General features: G+C 36.3%; 2 protein-coding genes across 2 annotated transcripts; both read right to left on the bottom strand.

Moving 5' to 3' along the window:
* Positions 1–136: 136 nt before the first annotated feature.
* On the bottom strand, positions 137–4,006 carry LOC113752360 (RNA-binding protein 42-like). Its single transcript, XM_027296477.1, has 4 exons — positions 3,767–4,006; positions 1,566–1,743; positions 1,332–1,429; positions 137–344 (listed from the first exon to the last, which is right to left on the bottom strand). The coding sequence occupies exons 1-4, from the start codon at positions 4,004–4,006 to the stop codon at positions 255–257; spliced, it is 606 nt and encodes a 201-aa protein (XP_027152278.1). The 3' UTR covers positions 137–254.
* Positions 4,007–11,923: 7,917 nt separating this feature from the next.
* Positions 11,924–12,698, bottom strand: LOC113751648. Its single transcript, XM_027295734.1, has 2 exons — positions 12,631–12,698; positions 11,924–12,539 (listed from the first exon to the last, which is right to left on the bottom strand). The coding sequence occupies exons 1-2, from the start codon at positions 12,655–12,657 to the stop codon at positions 11,928–11,930; spliced, it is 639 nt and encodes a 212-aa protein (XP_027151535.1). The 5' UTR covers positions 12,658–12,698; the 3' UTR covers positions 11,924–11,927.
* Between the last annotated feature and the right edge of the window lie 1,752 nt (positions 12,699–14,450).

Here is a 14,450-nt window from a genome sequence, read left to right as displayed (position 1 = left end):
CAATAACTTGAAAGACTTTCTTGTGCACAAACAAAAAGACTCTCATCCCTAACAAGTTGAAAGAAATGCTAAAAGTCAGGTAACGTAATTGTACAATATTAGCAACGATCCACGAGAGGTATAGTATATATATAGTACATTGTTTGGGCTCATCAAGATGAAACAAACAACTACCACTGCCCATGTTGATGTATGCTCAAGAGTTGTCTCCTCATTTCCACTTCCTTCAGCCATCTCTAGGTGGAGCAGTCCGGCTATGCTTTAGTAGAGGTTAGTGCCAATCCTTCAGAAGAAGAGAAAACAGCCGAGAAATTGAAGGGATGAAGAAAAGTGTATACAGTGATCTGGGGAAACAGAAATTTTTTTTCCAATTCTTGAGCATTTGAGATTGGAAAATGATAGGAAAAAAATTGCAACAATAATAATATAATAACACCCCAGGAAATAGTTTGCGTTCAAGCAATTCAACCTACTAGAAATCATGTCATGCTAGAAATATAGCCTTTGGTCTATCAAATGCGATGGAAAAAATTATAGATATTGGACATAACTATGTACTGCAATTTCCTACTTGACAAGGTGTGTGGGACATGTGTCCAAGTCTCTGCCTCAGCTGGTCCTCACTTAAGTCAGTGCTAAACAAGTCATCATTATTTTTGAAGCCAAATCAATCATTGAAGCAGTTTTGGGGAGCGTAGCATTGTACTCCCAATCACTAACTGGTGCCTGAACAGCCAACATTGTCAACAAGCTGAAACTAAAGCTCGTCGTCCAGGCAACATTACATACAGTAGTGATCACAGTACCAACACTGTCAAGTAATGCACTGAACAAAAGACAGTATGACTAAGCAGATTAATCATTCTCCTTTAAACATCAGATAATATATATTATGTTTGACTAACTACAAGGGGCATTTGTCACGACAAAAGGGACGAGTGTGGATGCAGACACAAAAGTGCACAGATTCAAGAGCTCAGAGGCATGAGAGATTCTTAAATTTCTCTCTTTTATAAAAATGATGGTAGAAGCACCAGTATGATCAGCCAGAACAGTGTTCGATACCAAGCATCCCTTAAGCTAAAGAATCATATGCTAGCAAAATTTAATCTTATTTCACACAAACATAACCATAGATGTTGTCCAAGTTCAAAGTTTTAAACTCGTACATCAGATCAAAGCACTTCTTCGAAATCAGATTAAGGGATCATGCAAAATCAGGTCAGAACCTCACCAAAGGCAACCACGACAAGGAGACAAATTAAAGTTTCGATAATTCGAACAAGAGAAGGTTGAGACATATAAAAAGTGGACGAGTTCAAATAACTCACCCTGGCCATGTTAAAAGATGGAAATCTTGAAAATGCTTTGGATAGAACATCATCATTCACCTCATTACCAAGATCACCACAGAACAAACGAGAATCATCTGCACAACACAAACAGTAATACTGAAGGCATTAATACTAGCAAAAACAAGATCAGTGAAGGAATTAAGACAGGCGAAAATTGTCATAAAAAATGATGAATGCAACCACACAAGGAGTAGAGTACATGAAACTCACTCTCTGGCCAATCTGCAAGTGTAGGATCCTCCCATGCCTGCCCTGCTGCCTTACGAGGTACTGCTTTCTTCTTAGTCTCGGCCTTGTGCTCAATCTCACTACTTGCAAGCGCAGCTTTCACACTCTCTAGCGCTTCAAGTGTTATTGTTTGTGCATCCCTCTGAAATAATTGCTGGGCCTGTCCACCAAAACTTCAGATATTAAGAACTGACTGGTTTAACTTTAAATATTGCCATCATTCCTCTTCCTCAAACTATACTTATACCTAAATTAAGATGCAAATATAAACCCCCCCTCCCAAAAAAAAAGAACTCTTGCCCACACATACAAAACCCCTGGGTCACCAAACTTCCACAATAATATCACCACTGCGACAGTCAGCCCCAAAAAAAATACTAATACACCACTGCGTCTGGATAAGCTATCCAAGATTATCTATTTGATCAACATTAACATTTTTTTCAGTATTAGATATCGCTTAACTTAAAGTAGGTTTGAATATGAAAACTCTGTATTTATAAAATCATTGCAAGTAATAAGCATGTGCCCTGTAAAATTGGCTGCAAAATTTCAGTAACTTTTAGTAGAATGTAATGTACTATAGTTCTGTATTCTCAGATAATGGAAATCCGACATTGAAAGACCAATTTTTCGATTACCTTTTTCCAATTCATGTCGTACCTTTATGAATTTCTAGTTTTCTGTTCTTGTTTCAATGCTGAAATTGAAGATAATTGGCAGATTGATGTCCCAACAATGGGCCGGTATGGTTTGTCTTCTTCATTACAAAGAATCAGTTCAAGATCCTGGGACCAAAATTTACTTTCATTTCTGGTTTGATGGGATGTTTTGCTGATCAAGTACTGCAGTAAACTGTTTTAGAGCAGCAAATTTTGACAACATGTTTCAAGTATGAAGACACATTCACTGACGAGTCTAGTATGCCTAACAAATTAATTAATTGAAGCAATCAACTTAGTAACTTGGGAAAAGAATAGTGGCTGTAGCAACTAAAATCTGTCGAATGATTAGACTCCACCTTTTGGATTGAAATGAGCACGTCTACCTCAGTGTTGTCACCGGGCAAATTTCCTTGCGTGCAAGCAGCAGCATCAGCTTCTTGTTATAAGGTTAGAACAAGATAATATAACACTTCCCAAAGTCCCAATAATTTTTCTATATATCTGGTTTAGATTTCAGGGCCTCCTAAAGCAGCATAATCTAAGGTACAGCTTCTCCCCATGCAAAGTCTGAATAAAAAAAAAAAAGAAAAAAAGAAACTGCAGTTAGGATACAGAAATGTAGTCATGCAATAGCTACTCAAGTAATGTGTTGGCCAGTAATCCAAGAACAAACATGAAGGAGAACTCCTTCATTTCATTTCATTTCATTTCTGCAGTAACTCTCAAGTCTGCTGCTCATAATTAGCTCTTATACACATTGAAAGTTTCAAAATCATTTGCTTCCGTTTCTCTTAGGCGATGGTGTATAGAAATTGAAGGACAAGACATTCTACTGTGAAGCTGTGAGAGTATACTACTTCCACACTTCAGTTCCCACTCTACTAGTTCATAAAGAAACGAAGCCCATCAGAAGCTAGCAAAATGAATACTCAGCAAGTCTGCAATTCTGCCCACACATACAAAACCCCTGGGTGCACGCGACAAGTTTCCCCAATATTTTATTTGGCCCACCTTTGCACCCTAAAATTTGTGAAATCCCCTTCACCTTCTACATTGCCCCCCTCCCTCTTTTCTAAAAACTAAAATCTCCACCACTATCATATCAACTTAAGTAAATAATCACACCTCAACAATAAAGAAGGTCAATAATTTTAGAAGAAAAACATTAACCTAAAGTTCTTCTAATGCCTAAATTCAACTTCCTAAATCAATTTAGGAAGTTCTTCCTAAATGAATTAAGCCATATATATAAATGAACAGACCGGGTATTTTACCGAAAAATTGGACTTCCTGGTTCCTCCACTCACATAGACAACAATGGTATACATATCTCGACTCCTACCAATAATTAAAAAGATCAATAGTTTCTCATCATAGCTGCTGACAAGGGAATTCAAATGTCAGGGGAAGAGGAAAAAGAGCCGAAATCATTGCCCTAAATCTCTCCAAAAATATTCCATCCAAAATTCATATAAAAAAACAACGTGGCTTAATGATTGGATATAGAAAAGTTCGTACCTGTTGATACTGAGGGAGGGAGTACACGGTAGGGATTGTAGCGGGAGCAGGATAAACGTGGGGAACCGCAGGAGGAGGAGCAGGAAATTGCAGAATTGAAGCGGCAGCGGCAGCAGCCACATAGGTTTGCGGCTGTTGTAGGTGAAACGGAGTCGGAAAGTACGTGCCGGTAGTGTAGGTGAATTGAGACGACGCCGTTGAGGATGAAGAAGAAGCTGCAGCAGCCGATGTCGACGACATTGCGAAACCGCGAGATTTGAGAAGCGGGACCAAAAATTAGGGCTTCGTTGTTTTTGGAGAATTCAAACTCGTCCTTTTCAATGTCATGTTGTTCCATTTTCTGGTTTTGACGAACCTAAACCTGATGATGAGAGGGAAAGAGTAGGGGCGACGGGACGGCAGAGGTAGGGAGCAGAGGAGAGGAAAGTGGCCGAGAGAGGCAGAGGGCAAAAATTTAGGCAACCGAGAGAAATCAATTTAGGGCAAAAATTTATCATGGAATTACATCCCTTCAATGGGAAAGCAAGGATAGTTTGATTGCGGAGAGATTCAACAGGAAAAACTTTGTGGGAAAGCAAAATTTTGGCCAAGAGTTTTGAGAGACAGTTTGCCGAGAGAAAGACTTTGTGCGAGAGATAAAGAAGAAGCAAAATTTCACTGGGAGGCAAAATGAAGTTTTGAGACTTCACTAAGTGTTTTGGCAAAGGAATCTTCCGCCAAAATCCAACGACGTCGTTTTGTGTTTTAATTTTTTTTGGTGTATCTCACATTTTCGTAAGTGTCATAATAGGGAGTCTAAAGGTACATTATTATTTTTATATCAAATAAAATAAAAAAAATTAGAGTATATATTATTGAGTTGATAACTAGTGTCATGATAGAAGTTTTATAATGGCACAAACCAGCAAGTGTCCTTATAGATATGTCAGGAAAGACCATTTTTGTTGTAGTGTGGTTATGGTCATTTGCCATTCGTTGGAAATAATCACAAATTGGCAGACTACAATGAATTTTGAAAAATGGATAGCCTAGTTGGAAATCTGTTCAAACTATTGAATATAATTCTATAATCAGATTTATAGAAGTTTCAACACACAATCCACAAACCATTGCCAAGAAAACTCTACCTCACGCAACTATCGATACTCAATTTAGTCACGCCAGATCTTTCACTTTCTAGAAAAACTTTCAATTCCTTCTAATTGTTCATTGGTTACAGAACAAAGCAACTTAATTTTGAAATTGGATACAAAGATTGATTCGATGCATAATTGTCAATCTCAATTCAAGGTTCGAAAAAAATTGAGATAGATGTTTTTCGGTAAAAAGGTATGAATCGCTCTATTGAAGAACGCTGCTTGAAGAAGTTATGAAAGAATTGAGAACTCTAAAGGTAGTGTGGTGGTGAGAGGAAGGGAGGAGAGGAAAATGCAACCACGTAAGAGACGGTAGAGAGGGTGGCTAATGTGGACATGGAAGCAGAAAACGAGGAGAAATGGTCAACAAAGCATAAATCAATTGCACTTATCAGCTATTTAGTCCGCTAAAAGGTTTTCTGTGTGATACTTCAAATCATCTAATGGCTTCGTTAGTCCGATAAAAGTTTTCACCTACTACTTCTCCCTCACCCTCTCCCCATCCCCAATTGGTAGAAAGGGCCCTCCACTTTTTTATTCACGTTATTCTTCTTATTAAACAACCATATCTCCATGACCTACCTCAACTCAACGTGCATGCATGTCGTTATTATTCTAGTACAATTATTATATGTTTTATTTTAGAGTTGCATCAGTTTCCCCACTTCTATGTTGGTACATAAATGGAAGATAGAGGTACTAAACACTCCTTAGTTACCACGAAATGCTCCGCTCAAGTAGTAGTACTATTTTGTGGGTGGAATGAACATTTGCTTACATCGATAATCTGTACTTATGATGTACGCTTTTGAAGGGGAACGAAATTTTTAAGAACATTTTAACAAGAGCTAATTCAGTAATGTAAAAAACCATTCACCGTTTGTCATGTAAGTGCTATCATTAGAAAATACCCGATTTTATCCCCAAGGAATATTAATTTTATATTTTTAGATACTCATTTCTTGGCTTTCGCTACAAGTATGTTCAGTCTGCAGTGCCGAACTTTGGAAACCTTATAAGAAATATTAAAAAAAAAAAATTCTGTCTGTCCGAAGTCTCCAAGCGTGCAAATGGTAAAGCTCAAAAGACAAGGTAGATATACTTGATACATGAATGCACCCAATAATATAACTGCATTGTTATGAAAGAAGAAGAAAGAGGACAAAAGAATTAGAGAAAGAAAGGAAAAAGAGTCAGAGGGAATGGGGAAAGAAATGAGCTGTATATTCATTCAATCGATGCTGTACAATTCCCTTTTACAGTCCTTATATGCTACTGTTGTAGCTGTGTTTTCTAACAGAATGATAACCGCCTTGCCTCTAACTATTACGGTAACTAACTAGCTGTCAAGTAACAAATCAGTTATTGATATGCCACGTCAGCTACTAAATGATACAATACATCTCTGCTTGATTATTGTGATCAATTGTTCTGATGATCGTTTTGATGATTATAACAATACCCGCCCCTTAAAGAATCCTAGTCACTAGGATTGAGCAGAAATTTTGGAAACTGTGAGTTGATGACAGTGACATCCTCCCAAGTAGCATCCTCTTTGCTCAAATTAAGCCACTTGACTAGTACCTGCACCACCTTTTGTCTTTCTCTGGTGATAGTGGGTATTTGGTTCATCCGTCGGTGTCACCGTCCCAACGAAGGGTGATTGGCCGTGTCACAAAGTTTTCTAGGCAGTCCCTTCCACTTCGGTACTTAGGCTTTCCTTTGTATTTTGGAAGGTGTAACACATCATATTTCGGGGAAGTGAGCCAATCTATTCTGGGTAGAGTGTTGTCTTGGAAATCAAAGTTTCTCTCTTCGTGTGGGGAGATAATTCTGATTAAACACGTTCTTTCGTCTATTCCAGTGCGCTTTATTATCAGCTGATGTGTTACCTAGCTTTGTGTTTAAAATTATAGAAAAAGTTTGCTCAAACTTCTTGTAGGGGTCAATGGCTGAGGAATCGAAGCTTCATTGGATTTGTTGATCTCAGTTGTGTTATTCGGTTGAGGAGGGAGGAGTGGGTTTTCAGAGGCTTAGGGACGTATACAGGGATTTCTCTTGTAAATTATGGTGGAGTTTTTGGACAGGTTCTTCTCTTTGGGCGTCTTATATGCGAGCAGAATATTGTAGGGATGTTCATCCTTGTCAAGTGAACTTGAGCCTGTATGCTACGGCAATTTGGAGACAAATTTGGAATGTTAGCCGGTAAGTGGAGCTGTCGGTGTTACTGCAGGTCCATGAGGGGTCTTGTCATTTCTGGTATGACAACTGGTTGGGTAGTGGTGCTTTATTTCTCAGAGCACCAGTTATTCCGAATCTTTGCTTTAGGGATTTTATCACAAGTGAGAAGTGGGATGTACAGTTGCTATCTCAAGCTCTGCGGAAGGATATTATTCCTTCCATCTTACAACAACTGGTTCCTGAAGGAGGACGTGTAGAAGAGGTCATTTGGATGCCAACATCTGAAAAATTCTCGCTATCATCGGCTTTTCGTGAAGTACGGTCAAGCCCACAATACTTCCGCTGTTCTTTCATAGGTATGGAATCCTCAAATTCCACTCAAAGTGTCCTTTTTTATTTACGGATATTGATGGGGAGGTTGCCTGTGGCAGATACTCTATGTAAGCTTGGCTTTCAATTGCCTTGGAAATGTTTTTGCTGTCTAAATGGGTCTTGTGTATCTATTGAGCATGTATTTTCTATGGGGCATATTGTGATGGAGGTCTTGAGTTATTTTGGAGGTATGTGTGGCGTAACTTGTACAGGTTCTCTATTGTGAGCTCGCACAGATGCTTGGTGGTTTTCTTCACAAAAATCCGAAAAAAAGGCGGTTTATTTTTACAGTTCTTCCAAGTTTCATCTACTAGTATGTTTGGAAGGCTAGGAATAAAGCGGTACTTGAAGGGGTACAGATGCATTCTGCAGCTATTTGTCAAGCCATCTTTATGGAAGTTAAAGCGATTTCTGAGATTCATTTTAAGGAAAAAATTGGGGTACAAACGTTTCATTAGTTATACGATTGGTCTTCTCAACCAGCACATGTAGTTGGCTTCAAATTTGTTCATTTTCATTGGAAGGCGAAGAAGGCTGGGGTATTGACGCTTAATACGAATAGGTGTTCTAAGGGCAACTCAGGAGCAGGAGTAAGTGGTGTTGGTGGGATCCTACGTGACTCATCTGGGCTCCTTCTAGTTGCTTTTTCGACTTTCTTTGGGAAAACCTCTAGCTTACGTGCAAGAGACCTTGGCCCTTTTGATTGGTCTTCGAGTGTGTGTCCAGAGGGGGTTTGACAATATATGTGTTCAGTCAGATTCGTTGGTCTTAGTTGGGATTCTCCGGCGGCGCTTTCAATGTCTTTGGCATATTCAAACGGAGGTTTGGCAGGTTTGGCAATTGGTGGGGGATTCTTCTTGTTTTTCCCATTGTTATAAGGAGGGAGTTTTTGGCTAAAATAATCTACTTTTCAAAAAATAATGCCAAAGTAATGCTCTGTTAGTTTTTATTCCCTTATTAATCTAGTTATTGCCATGTAGACTCCCCATCAAAGGAAAAAAATAACTTGTAAATCTTTTGTTTATATATGACAGAGTTTTTCTTTATTTAGTGCCTTAAGGACATTCCGTAAACAAATTAAAAAAGGAAAGTGGATCCATAATTAGTGTTTTAAAATTGTTGATCAGCCTCCAAATTGCAATGATTTTGCCGAAGAACTTTTTTTTTTCTGCCATTATTCCTCCCTAGCTTTGTTCTTGATTATTATATCACAAGTTCCTTTCTTTTTTTCTTATTACTTGCAATTTTATATATGGTAGTCTCCTAACTTTGTAAATTTTAAGAAGTTTGCAAAAACTCAAATTGTTTGAAGTACGAGTAAACATTTCAAGATAAATAATAGTCATAGTTTACGTAAATTATAAAAATTCCACTATAAGGGGAAAGAAAATTTGAAAAAAATTCTCTTGCATTTTTTGACTTATCAAAAGAGAATACATTCCAAAAAAATAGGAGAGAGAAAATATAACTAGGTCAGTGTTAGTTTCAAAATTAACACGCTATATGAGCCAATCAAATGTGTGAAACACTAATTAACTCAATAATAGATAGAGAAATATTTGTATTTATCTTTAAAATTGTACATAAGTAGCAAAATTTGAACTATTGAAAAGTTATTAAAAATCTATTGATGTGGATTGTACCTCTTAATATAAGATGGAAATGTGAATACTTTTGATACTCAAAGTCCGCATGGCAACAAGTAGGTTAACAAGGGAATATATTTTGAAAGTGCATTAGTTTGGGAATAGTTTTAAAGAATGAGGTTATTGTAGAAATAAACTCTACAAGGAGACCAATAAAGTTGCAGACACATTGTCTAATGTGGGAGTTGCCCATCCCGAACAGCATATTAGGATTTATGAACATATACGTATGCTACCAACTTTGGCTTCAAGGGAAACTCGACTCGATGACCAGGAATGCCTTTGATTAGGAAGCTGAAGATTGTCTATGTTATGATTTTGGATCATTATCATGTCGATACTTGAGATAAGGCCTCGTCCCCTCGTGTAACTCAAGTTTTTAATAATAAATAAAATATGGGCTGGCATCCATCCCTGTGTATGGGGTTAGCCAAAAAAAAAAATCTTAGTTTTTCAATTATATCTAATAATTTTACTAGAAAATCCATCATAGATTTTATTTTCACTTGGAAAAAGACATATCTCAACCCCAACTGATAAATGAGCTTGCGAAGGCAGGGGGGTAGGAAAGTAGATGCATAGTACAATAATCGAAATGATCAAGATCTAAAAATTCAATTTATGGTGTATTCTAAAGCCCCTTTTAAAATTTTAGTAGCTTTTGCAAATTAGATTTGCTTCTCATATGCGTACTTGATGTGTGCACATATATTTTCTTCTCAACAACATTATTTTGAACTATACAAAAAAGTACAATTTTATAATTTAAGGGTAATCACAACGCCTTTGGTAAAACATGATAATATTAACAATTGTTATAAAGTTCAATCCAAATTTAATCAATAAAAGCTCAAAAAAGGTTCTAATAGTTTTAGGTCAAAGAGTTCAATTTGAATAATGTTTGCAACCAAAATTGGTTAAAGAAATTGAAAAGCATGCATAAATTATACTATGAGGTAGATAATCAAAATTTCACAACTAATTTTAATAGCTACAAATATATTATATTTGGATTATTATACTCACGTGATTATGTTGTGAGTTAGATAATAAAAACTTCACAACAAATTTTAGTAGCTACAAAAATATTATATTTGGGTTATCATGCTCACGTGCAAAGCACGTGCAGTATTTTCCTTTATGCACGTGAATATATTTTTCCAAGAAAAAAAAACCTTTAATATATTAAATTTTTGTGTAAAACTGTGATTATTGGCATAATAGAAATTAAGATCCTATATAATGAACAAAATTAAGCAATTGGTAATTGTACAAAATGTTTATTGTATACAAAAACAATTAAAATTTTATTATGCATTTTACAGTTATAAAAACTCTGAAGTTGGAAGATTATCATATTTAAACTAAGTTCTTGGTATAATATTGACTAAGAAACCATATAATAAACAAAATTAAGCAATTGCTAGTTGTAAAAAATGTTTATTTTATACAAAGCAATTAGAAGTTTATTGAACTCTAAAGATGGAAGATTATTATATCTAAACTAGGTTGTTGCATATTTTACTTGGATTGTGACAATAAGAAGAGGAAATTTTCTATGTTCTATCAAACCAGTGTATACAACAAAACCTGACCAAAATACATACTAAAACATTATGATTTGGATACAACAAATTTTTATCAATTTCAGTAGTTATGAACCTTTTTTGTTATATTTTTTATAATTATCGATAATTTTTTTGAAGTTTTCTTAGTCAGTATGACATAATATAGTGAATTTAATCATCAATTTAACCTTTTGTTTTCTCATTAATTGTTTATAACCTTTTGTCTTCTGATTAATTGCGATTTTCTTCTTAACCAATATGTATATAAAGTAGTTAGCTTTAATTATCATGCATAAGAATATCATAATTGAAGATAATTTTAACACATACAATAATTGGAGATGAGGAAAATGATTTGTGAATATAGTTGTAAGTGGGTAGTTTTAATTTTAATTACCAACATTTTTTAGATGTAATTTATTAAAACTTTTCATTTTTCTTATTAGTGTCATGATTAAAATGCAATAATTCTAATTAAAAGACATGAGCATAATTTAGGCATAACAAAAACTAAGATCAAAATATGCTTACACTTACACTCTCTATTGCTTTTTATATAGTGATGATTAAATATCCACTTTAAATAAAATCACAGGAAATTATATGGATATTTTAAAATATTAGAGAGTCGTGTAATAATGTGCAAACACTTCAAAGTCACGGGAGGTTACTAGTGATTTATTCTTTTTCTTTTTTTTTTTGCTTGCATTTTGCGGTTGACTTTGCAATGCAGTTGATGCAAGTTACATCAATAGAAAGGAGCTGAGCTTTCCTGTTTGCGTCTATTTTTCTTTTTGTAAAATTATTTAAAGAAAGTGATTTGTCAAATATTTTAAAAGGAAAATTCGTTCTTTAAAGGCTTTGAGAACTGCTGCACAAATTGATTATCAAATTTAGAATAACTTAAGACTAATCTTTAAAACGTATTGCCCTTTGACAGATGCAAAGGCATTGGCTTCCCAAGAACTTTTAGTCGAATTTATAAGATCTTGAGTTTTTTTTTTCCGTTAGTAAGATCTTGAGTGAGCCAATTTATTGCTAATTGGTTTTCAAGATGACTATCAAAATTCATTATGGTGGTATTCGAGTTGGATTTCAACTTTTATTCATGAACATGTTTTTATTGTTACATTCTTCACTCGGTTTTTTCCCTATAGGAAATTCACCTAAATCAATAGATGACAAGCAAAAGTTTTCACAAACTTGCTCAAACTTTTTCAGTCCGCACGAAATTGACATGAATAAGCAAGGGCAGTGCTTAAGATTCTTGCCCTCTATAAGAAAGTGAATATCGAATTAGGTAATACACATAGTCGAACATCCGATATGATGTTTCCATGAGCACAAGGGCCACCAGACCATAGATAAAGAAGAACACCACAAGGGGTCTGAAGTCAGTGATCACAACTTTCTGTACTATTAATGCTTGGCAACATGCTACGATTGTGAAGACCGCGGAGTAGAAGATGGCAATCATGTCCATCACATAGTAGCAGGGCAGGGAAACATAAAAATCCTCAGTTTCAAATCGCAAAAAGAAAATCACAAGCAGAGTCCCCATGGTGAACAGAGAGGAGAACAGCCCTCCTGCTAAGTAGAACATCAACAAGCCGAATTCCCAGCGCCGGTTCTTGAGAAAAATGGGCTCTCCAGTCATTTGATCGAAACCTCCAGGTACAGTAAAAATTGCAGCAAAGTTTATGGTACCAATGAGGGCAGACACAATCAACACAGTGTTGGCCAATTCTCTCACAGTTCTCTCAGCCTTTTCGCGTAGGCTTGCATGTTTCGTCTCGAATACTTGTTTTGCTGTCTTCCCATCAGAATTTTGTAGTTGCCAAAGATATGGATAAGAGTCATATTGAACCCGCTATGGAGCCAAAGATCAATCATAAGTTGCAAATAGTCCGGAAAAGTTATACAACAAGCAATGCAATACTGGTATTAATTTAATTTGGTACCTTAAACCAGAGAACTTCCCACATCATTTGCGGAACAACACCAGGGGGTGTGCTGTGAAGGGATTCCAGGTGTGCTGCGAGATGTATAATGCTATTTCCATCGTGATCAATAGCACTTAGCATCCTGTCCATGTTAGTACCATTAGTCATCAAGTAGTCATACAAGAACCATTTTTTCTCCTCCACTGCAATTTGCAGTATATTCCTTCCTGTTCCATCGAAGGTATACGCAGCTTCAGGGTAGACACTGAGGATTTCCTGAACTAACTCAATGATGCCCAGCCTCGTTGCTTGTATTAGTGGATCTGGCAACCTATTTTTCTTTTCTGATGATATCCCGAACTGGCTGCCTTCAAGATCTTTGTCCTCTGTATGCACATAGTGGCTCCAATCTTCTCTTCTGATTAACCTTTCTGCAAGCATTACTGCAGCTGCATGGCTTTGCCTTGCATCATCAATTTCTTTAAGCCAAGGAAAACCTAGAGGGCAAATACATTAAATTGGATAAACCATTAATGAGTAACTCCAATGTGGGCGGATTTCGTCAGAGAGATGCAGAAATAGTACTTCAAGACCCATTACGTGTCCTAGGCTTTTTGTTCTTCTTAGCAACTGTTCTTTTGGCACAAATCTTCTGGGTTTTTTCAAAAAGAAATTGGCCGAAATGAATTTCTAGACTTGCGATTGCTTATTTATATTTATTCTACGACATGCCGATGAATAAAAGATATGTGAAGTAAAAGGAAATTGAACAGAGCTTGCAGGCCAAGCTTCATAGCACTTGAAAACAAAATTCTTACTTGTTTAGGCATGAAAAAGAAACTAATTTAGTCAAAGGAAATAAGACGTTCTTGTAACTACTAAGGTAGGCTACACAAGACTATGCTTCAACTCTCAAAAGAAGAATTTGGGAAAACAAAATTTTGTCAACATATTCTATCTTCACTAGCATGAGTGCATATGAAGTAGATACAAGATGATGCTTTACCCAAGATATAATTGGCAGAAGAAGATCTGTTCAATTTATGAATGAAAGCTGAATTGCTTGGTTCTTCTGCACTATTCACAGGTGGCAATTCCTTGTACAAGACCGGAATACCTGCCAGCAACACAACGAACTGATAGTATGACTCTTTCAAAATTTTGAGGGCATTTAAAGCCTGCTTCCTCGAAAAAACCAGCAAGCAGATAAATTGGTAGTTCAAATTGCTTCTCCATAGATCCCAAAATCATTAAACACTAAATTAGATGATTTTTAACAAGGTTTCCCAATGTCAGGGATAAGATCTTCATTGACTTCAAAACCACATCACATTCAGCCTATGATTATTGGCAATTTGCCTACTGAAGTACTTAAAAGATATTCGAATGTCTCCTAAGACTGGGAAAAGTCTTATGTTGCAACTTGCATGTGGGTAATGATACAGCACTTACAAGAATAGATTACAGTTCGGAGTATATGCAGAGGAATGAGGGACTTCCTCCCAAGATCTTTGAGAGTGTAGGCAGAACCACTCCTGAAGGACTCTGGTTTTGCAGCCAAAAGATGTAAAGCAGTTTTTCCTTTTTCATTACGTTTGCCAGCAAGATCAGGATACGACTCCAATATGCCAATTGCCAAACCTGTTTGATACAATAGAGCGAAACATGTAGGAAGCAGTAAACTTGAAAAGGACTAGCATTTAATGCAACAACATCCCCCATCATATTCCACCAGCATAGACCTCGACAAAAGATAAGATAGCATAATCTGATAAACTGAACGAACATAGAGTTCAAATTCAGCAACAAACTTGACAGCTTTTGCAGAGACAACCAAA

Source organism: Coffea eugenioides, chromosome 11 (assembly GCF_003713205.1).
Source record: "Coffea eugenioides isolate CCC68of chromosome 11, Ceug_1.0, whole genome shotgun sequence".
NCBI classification, from domain to species: Eukaryota; Viridiplantae; Streptophyta; class Magnoliopsida; order Gentianales; family Rubiaceae; genus Coffea; species Coffea eugenioides.
The sequence above is the reverse complement of the archived record's forward strand: the minus strand, read 5'-3'. Positions and strand labels throughout refer to the sequence as shown.